At 33.4% G+C, this 9,028-nt stretch overlaps 1 protein-coding gene across 1 annotated transcript; it reads right to left on the reverse strand.

The window, feature by feature from the left end:
- Positions 1–575: 575 nt before the first annotated feature.
- LOC149901552 (uncharacterized) lies at positions 576–1,744 on the reverse strand. Its single transcript, XM_090111139.1, has 2 exons — positions 1,563–1,744; positions 576–1,235 (listed from the first exon to the last, which is right to left on the reverse strand). Exons 1-2 carry the CDS (start codon positions 1,596–1,598, stop codon positions 576–578), a joined length of 696 nt encoding a protein of 231 aa, XP_089967265.1. The 5' UTR covers positions 1,599–1,744.
- Positions 1,745–9,028: the final 7,284 nt, after the last annotated feature.

Consider the following 9,028-nt stretch of genomic DNA (forward strand, 5'->3'; position numbering starts at 1 on the left):
TCTTCGTAAAATAACAAAAAATCCATACTAATATTATAAATGCGAAAGTAACTCTGTCTGTCTGTCTGTTACTCAATCACGCCTAAACTACTGAACCAATTTGCATGAAATTTGGTACGGTGATATTTTGATACCCGAGAAAGGACATAGGCTACCTTTTATTGCGAAATATGTACCACGGGCGAAGCCGCGGCGGACCTCTAGTAAAATATAAAATTAATATGTTCTTCTACAGACATATAAAATTAGAATAATTAACAGCCTTAGTACTTATGTTATTAATCTTAAATCTTAATGATTAGTAAATTGAGATCAATCAATACAATAAAGTAAAAAATCAGTCTCACAATCGTCTTTCAAATTGTCATTAAAATGCAAGTGACGCCTCAGTAATTGGAACTTCTTCAGGGTCATTATATTAGCTACTTTGTTGCTTCGCGTATGTTTAGCCCAATAATCTGTATAAGCTGGTAATAATTTATGAATACCCATATATTATACAAGAATTGCCAGAAAATCTTTGATATCATTTTCTGTAACATTTATTGAATGACAATTATGAATTATTATATTTATTAATTATGAATGAAATATTCAATTGGGCTTTTCTCTTCACTTGGCTCAAACACGATTTCATCTACTTCTGCACAACCAGTAAATTTGAACCGACCCCATTTAGGTGTTAACCTTTTAGGTGGTATTGCTTTGCGTTTTACTGTGACAAGTTTAGGTCTCTTTGAACGAGTAGACGTTGAAGGAAAATTTGCAAATAATGGCGACGTTGGTGGTGACTGATGATGCCGCTTCAAGTTACTAACTCGCGGTGAAGTTAATTGTGAGGGTGCAGCTAGTACAGATGGCGATGAAGGTGATGGTATCGGACACGAAGATCTGGTCTCATTTGCTAATGGATTAGGCGATAAAATTGATGGCGAACAAGGATTAATCAATGGTGACTGAATTGAATGTTGACTGTATGCTTGTACTAAAGACTTTGAAGCGACTATTTCATTGACCTCAATATCGTCATCTGAGAGAAGATTTAGGTTTTCTATTGAAGATGGCAATGATGGAGGTGGCGAACTGCTATCAGAGTAAGGAAGGCGGGAGAAATATTGAACTTCGTCCTCAGAAGTATCACTTTCGTCCAAATCTGATTTTGCTCCCGGTTTTGGAACAAGAGCTACGACTTGCCGAGCTCTTCTTTGTTGTTGCGTGTTTAAATGTGAAATTACCTGTAAAAAAATAATAATTTACATACATAATGACTACATTTTGGCCCCTTGGCTATAATCGATTTGGAAAACTTAACGAAATAGTACATCTCTACAAATCTGGCAATGTCACATATTTGATACACAGCTAAAAATATGTAGAATGTTCGCTATCTAGCAATGTATCATATTTGCTACACTTGAAAAACAATGAAGATTACATGCACTAACAATTTATTTAGGTATTGGAAAATAACGTTAGTAGTTAGAATATATAACAAGGTTTTTAAATTAGATTAGTTTTGAAAACAATTTTAACAAAATATAATAAATAAACTATAATCTTACTTTGCGATGCGTAGACGCATTCGATCGGTCAGCCATCTTGCGCTCTACTGACGATTTTAGTGTTGCAAGCACTTCAAAAGTTTTTATTTTTTGAGCATAAATATATTTTGTACCATATTAAATAATAAAAGTAAAAAAAAAACGTTAGATAAATTCTCGGGATTTTTTTAAAGTTGAATGTATCAAATTGTACACAGTACCAAGAATAGGGTTGTAAATTTATTATGATTCAGCTGGTTTTTTTGTTGATTGTTGTTTTGTTATAGGTTTTAAGAAATTTAACTTAACGTGTAACATATTATTATAGGTACAGTTATCAATCCTTCCTAATTATTATTATAAATGCGAAAGTTGGTAAGTTTTTATGTATGTTTGTAACTCTTTCACGCATTGTAATCGGTTCAGGTTCAGTAGTATTCTACTGAACCGATTACAATGAAATTTAGCAAATATACAGGGGTAACCTGCATTAGCACATAGGATAGGTTTTACCCGGAAATGCCACAGGGACGAGAACTACGTATGTATAGTTTTCTTTGAAAACGCGGGCGAAGCCGCGGGCGGAAAGCTAGTGTATTATATTTAAAGCTGTTAATACAACTATGATTTGCGAAGTGAAAAACATTTGGAACTATTTTTGTAAGTGTCTAAATTAGTATAACAATCACGTATTTTTCTGTACCTTAGATATCTACATTTGACAAGATGTGAGAAGTTTAAAAGACAAAATTTAATTCATACGACGTAATTTCCGTGGGACATTTAATATTAAATGTTAAACGGTTATGGCTGCAGATGGTTTAAAGGATTATGACCACCATTAAAGCTTGTGAGGTATTAAAATTTAACATAGCTCAGCGAAGGGATGTAATAGTAGTCTTGACCTTTTGGTCTATGATTCCCTGATTATGTAGTGTGTACCTTTGAATGTGGTGGTATTATTTAAAATGATGAACTGAAAAATAAGGGCGTATGAAAAAGGTGGTGGTTTGCGTTTGTATGTTTTATTTTTAAAAAGTTAATATCTGTACAAAAATAGTATAAAACAAAGTAATTTCTCGCCGTCTGTCTATCCCTATGTAAGCATGAATGTTAAAAATAACGCAAAGGTAGTTTTAAACTAGGCAGGTGAAGAGGCTGACATTCGTTAATAAAATGTAAAAAATCATACCATTTATACTTTAATTTGTGTTGAGTTGTGAAATCGAACCAGTACATTATAATTATTGTCTCGTCTTCAAAATATTTTATTGAGAGTAAAATTTCCAGGTCACGTCATGGCAATACCGTCACGTCATGGAGTAAGGCGACGATTTTGGTAACTTTGAATCTTGCCTAAGAAGTTTCACTTCTGACACTTGTGCTCAGCACACACGCTCTTTTTTGTTTTATTAATGACGAAATATACCGTGTGAAATTCCATATCAACACAACTTATATAAAACGTCTTAGCCGGAAGGTTTTAGATGTAACCCTTTACTAGGGATCGAGAAAGGGTCGGAGCACTTAACCCTTCATCCAAGCGATATAAATAATAGCTTTTCTGAGGACATTATATTTTTAAACCGAGCTCCAAATTGAGGTTATTACATCCCTTTATGTGGCGTATTTTGTCTATGCTTTTGAAGTGTGAGATTAGATATATTGAAGGTAAAGTAAGCTAAGGTGTGGAATTAGAAAAAGAAAATTAACATTGTTTAAAAGAGCAACTATTTCTTGCCGACTCTACTCTATAGAAACTGCTTTTCAAACTTGTGGTAAATGACATAACTATAAGTGAAGTCCCGTCTCACCTAGTGGGGTAAGGGGCAGATGCAGTATACATCTGTTTCACTGATCGACTTTCTTTAGGGACAAGTAGGTGATCAGCCTTCTGTGTCCTGCCAGACCGAAACATTTTTTTTCGTCTCCACCGGGAATCGAACCCAGGACCGGTTCTACGCTCATGCGTCAACCACTGTACCAAGGAGGCGGTCATAATATAACTATGGTTCGATGATATTATTTTTCTCAAAGAGTTGTAAGCATTATATGTAAAGATACTATAGATATTTTTTTAATGTTATTTAATACTAAGTTCTACAGTTAAATAATATTCGCGTAAACTACACACTCATACATAATACATTACAAATGCAAGAGTTGTTCTGTCTCTTTGTTTCATTATCACATGCGAATCGCTGAATGGATTAAGTTGAAAATTTATATAAAAATAGATTAAATCCCCACTTTTTCGATTGATTTATCGATTTCAATTATAATAATACAACAAAGGCTCAATGAAAACAGAAATACGACTATAAAATTAAGAAAATCTACATTTTATAACTTCAAAACTACACATTTTGAAAATCATAAGCATTCTTGTCCATAAAGGATAGTCTAAATAATTCGCTATCATAGAGGGAAATAAGGACGTCCTTTGAACTATGCATTCGCTACCGGATGCGGCCATATGAGTTTATGTGTAGAATGTTCTAGCATCCTATATTGTAACTAGATCAGATCGTTTTAAGTTTGTTTTCGTTCGTTGATAGATGTTAACAGGAAATATAAAATACAATTCTTCAATATTATTATGCCGGCAAAAATGCAAATCAATAAAAATTGTAAAAAAAAATGTGCGTGTACTAAGTAATTTCACTTTAAAACGTTTATTATCTCAATTTTTATCGTCATAATGATGCAATAATTGCGAAATAATTGTTAATATGTCTCTCGTTCAATGCAGTTACAAACCAGAATCCCTGTACCGAATTTCATACAGATGAGAACAGCCGTTTTTGCATGAAGGAGTAGCAAACATACATCCATCCTCACAAACTTTTGCGTTAATATTACTAGGATTATATCCACTTCCATCCGAATACCGTAACTTAATACCGTCAAGCGATTGATCAGGCTTTAGGGGGAATTAAGATAGATTGCTTGTTTTCTCACCAAGATTGTGTCTCTTAAAAGTGTCTGGGAATGTACTATAGTAAAGTATAATCGTAATATATATTTTACTAGCTGTGCCCGCGGTTTTGCCCGCAGTGCTCTGCTCCTGTTGGTCTTAGAATGATAAGATATAGTCTATAGCCTTTCTCGATAAATGGGCTATTTAACACCGAAAGAATTTTTCAAATCGGACCAGTAGTTCCTGAGATTAGCGCGATAAAACAAGCAAACAAACTCTTCAGCTTTATAATATTAGTATAAATATAGCAACATAGGTAGAAATTAAAAACTTTAACGGATTTTAAACGCGTTTTATTCATTATATTAATAATTATTAAGTATTTCTTTATTAATTTATAATACTCGCGTAAAATTTAACACAAGAAATTAGGTACTATAGCAACATAGATTTTATATTACATGACTCCTATTGTGAAGCATGAGATATTGCACGCCTCATAAGCGAAGCGTTGAGGTGGGTACTACTGTCACTTCGCGCAAAACATCTGATTTTTTAAACTTAAAATGCCTTTATGTATCATACATTGCACTTGTAAGATAATACATACACACACATATTAAGAAAAAACACAATTTTTAACGTTCATGATATTTTTGATGTCATTTTTGTTATTTAAACTAGTTAAAAAACAGTTTAAAAAAGTTCAGTCTTGGACGTCCGTGTGTCTGTATGTGCGGATCCTTTTTCTTGTTAACACGATAGCGACCGAAATACTTTACTAATCGAGTCTTTTTTTTTCTCTTACGCTTGAGTATGCTCAGGAATAGAACCCTTTCATTTTTCAGGGTCTGATTCGATGTGGTTTAATTGTTATTAAATAAACAAAAATAATAATTAATAAATATTTATTAAAAAAAAATTATGAGGCGTGCACTTTTGGATTTTCCAAATTATTATACTCTACAATCGAAAAAAATATTTTGCCTCGATTGCGCAACTATTTTTTTTTATTTTTTTTTTATTACTACAACCGGCAAAGGAGCGGGCGGTACACTTGATGTAAGGTGTTCACCGCCGCCCATAGCAATTGCAACGTTAGGTACCCTTGCGATTGTTTTGCCGGCCCTTGAGAGACGCATAGGCTCTTTTTTTGAAGGCATCCATATCGTAAACAGATGGAAACACCGAAGATGGTAAGCTATTCCACAGTTTTGTTGTTCTGGGCAAGAAATGCCGTGAGAAGCGCACAGTTGTTGAGAGCCACTCATCCAGGTGGTGCGGATGGTACTTGAGCTTATGCCGTGCAGTGCGATTGTGGAATTTGGCAGCCGGTATTAAGCCAAAAAGTTCCTCGGAACACTCCCCATTTGTACAGGTATTTTATTATTATTCATGTAATGTGATTACGAAAATAAATTCTACTTGCATAAATGACTAAAACAAGCCTTTATTGGTCTCAACTACTCTCCTGAATCCGTTCACAACAACTCCATTAATATTGATATTTATTTCACACAGCACAGAATTCAATTTTATAAATTCACAGCAACGTTGGTATTTTACCTTTGACGCAATACTGGATTCAAATGTAAGTCCTTTGTGAAGATATGCGAGTGGCCAAAGGCAAGTTTGATGACTATTTCGTACTACAGCTTGCGAAACTGAAAATGTATGGGCTATTACAGTCTTTTATATACAGGTATATAGAGTTAACATTAAAATACATGTAGGTAGTAATCTATACTAATATTATAAAGCTGAAGAGTTTGTTTGTTTGTTTGAACGCGCTAATCTCGGGAACTACTGGTCCGTTTTGAAAAATTCTTTCGGTGTTAGATAGCCCATTTATCGAGGAAGGTTATAGGCTATATACATATCATCACGCTACGACCAACAGGGGTGGACCGTGGAGCCACAGGGGTGAAACCGCGCGGAGCAGCTAGTTCCTAATATTATGCTATATACTAAGAGAGATAAATTCAACTATTAATCTGTAGAGAATAAAGAGACATATTGTTACAAATTCGCAGATATATTGACTCTAATTAATTTAACTACTAATTACACTTATTAAATTTGAAATAATAGTTCTTCCCCAATCGATATCAATTTAAAAGGCGATTATGGATGGTGTAGAAAAAAACAGTTGCAACAAAACATAATAAATACTCAATCGTAGGTACTATGATTTTTAATTAAAACAAGTCGGTAATTTATGACAATCTATAAATCGATTTGCTTCGATTTTTACTCAAATATAGGTAGGTATACAGTAATATTTTCATATAGGTATAGTTTCGTTTTTTTAAAAAATATCCTTAAACAGATACTACAAAAACAAACATGAACATAACATTAAAGCTATGAACACCTTCCTTTATGTTTAAATCGTACCCAATACACGAATTCCACAACACAATTAATTCACCAACCCGTATTAACCAATTCTAGTAGATTAATACAAATTGTACCCACAGATAAATAAAGACAGATGTATATTCATGTCTTCGAACGTAGCTCATTCATTAGAACAGCCTTTCCCAACCTGGGGTCCACGTGCATATCCCAGCGGGTCCGCGGACAAAGCAAAAAAAATTACCAAAGCCTTAGTGACCAGATTATTGACGGCCGGACTTTGTATTTATCAGTTTTAATAATCTGTCAAGTGATGCGTGGCTAAGCCATTTTATACAAAACCACTGCAAGAAATCAATCAATTTTTTAAATATATTTCAGATTGACTTATGCGAATAATTTTTTTTGGGAGACCGCGGATCATGATAATGTGGCGCTAGGGTTCGGCGGATCAGGGTAAGGTGGCGCTAGGGGTCCGCTTTTGGAAAAGGTTGGGAAAGGCTGCATTAGAACATTGATCTAAGTTATAGCTCTGGTAAACTATCGGAAATAGATCAGAGCTGTTTGAAGTCCCTTTTGGATTTAAATATTCACTACTAGCCTGCCGCCCGCGGCTTCGGCCGGCTTTGTCTAAAACCTTATAAATTATAATATACTAAAACCTTCCTCAGAAATCACTCTATCTATTAAGAAAACCGCATCAAAATCCGTTGCGTAGTTTTAAAGATTTAAGCATACAAATGGACATAGGGACAGAGAAAGCGACTTTTTTTTATACTATGTAGTGATTAAATAGTATATTTCTATTTTATTATATTGAAAATTTGGGTCACTTGATCAATGGTCACTTTCTGAAAAATAATAATTAGAGAATATAATTGTGTGACAGGCATTTATTTTTGTGCAAATTGATTATATTAACGGTGCATTTAGACCAAACGAACATAGAGCTAAAGATAGAGCAAGAGCATTCTTTCTTGACCTTTTAGTGTAAACGAACACTTGTATCTAGTGTTGTTCAGTATTAGAACATTACACAGATTCTTTTTAAACGCACTGAGAACAACGAAAGAATGATCTATAAAATAATTTGACAAAGTGGCATTAGTAATTCACAGTAATTATACAAATAACATTTATACAGACAAATACATACCTTTTTTTAATAGAACGTGTAATGCAAGCCTATGTTGAACTGATTTATAACCATTGAGTTACTATGTACAAAATCTGTTATAAACATTGATGTTTATAACAGATTTTGATTAAATTAATCAAATTATTTAATTATCACCAAATCAACCACATGATATTTAGATCGAATCAATGACCGAGAATAATATTATATTAATACAATCCATACTAATATTATAAATGCGAAAGTAACTCTGTCTGTCTGTCTGTTACTCAATCACGCCTTAACTACTGAACCAATTTGCTTGCTATTTGGTATAGAGATATTTTGATACCCGAGAAAGGACATAGGCTACTTTTTACCCCGGGAAATAGGATAGGTTTTATCCCGGAAATCCCACAGAAACGGGAACTATGCGGGTTTTTCTTTGACAGTGCGGGCGGAAAGCTAGTATACTATATTTTTACAGCTGATTTTGTATAAAGTGTGATTACTTTTCTCGTAGCATTTAAATATTTTTTGCAATTTTAACATCATGTGTAATTCTGTTAAATGTTATTTCAATAAAGATACACAATGTTTTAAATACAAATTTTGTATTTAATAAAATAAAAATAAAAGTAATGGTGTAATGAATTTATGCAAAAATAGACCAAACGATTTGTAGGAAATTAATAAAATCTGCCATACTAAATGCATAAATATTTATTTATTTTACGAAGTCTGGTTCGTGCTGTGAATTCGACCATTTTGTGCAATACATTGATACAATATATTCGTGCTAGCATTTATAACTACAGCCGGGAGGTAAAATCGAATGGAGGAAGATGCTAGCTTTTGAATACAGTACGAATTTGTACAATACAACGATATTTAGTAATGTTTGTAGTATTTCGGTTGCACGTGCTATTTGGTTTAACGTGTCGTAAATAATTATCAAGTATATTATTAGCTAGTTCTTATGGATATGATTTTTTATTTATATGAAAGTAGCAGCTCGGAACGACGACCTTTTTTGCAGTTTTTAAAATTCTATCCTAATGCAAAGGGCGACAAATCCAACGTAAATATTGT

The sequence above is a fragment of the Colias eurytheme genome, chromosome 16 (assembly GCF_061535395.1).
Source record: "Colias eurytheme isolate Ceu_HAF_F1 chromosome 16, ilColEury1 Martin Lab GWU primary, whole genome shotgun sequence".
NCBI classification, from domain to species: Eukaryota; Metazoa; Arthropoda; class Insecta; order Lepidoptera; family Pieridae; genus Colias; species Colias eurytheme.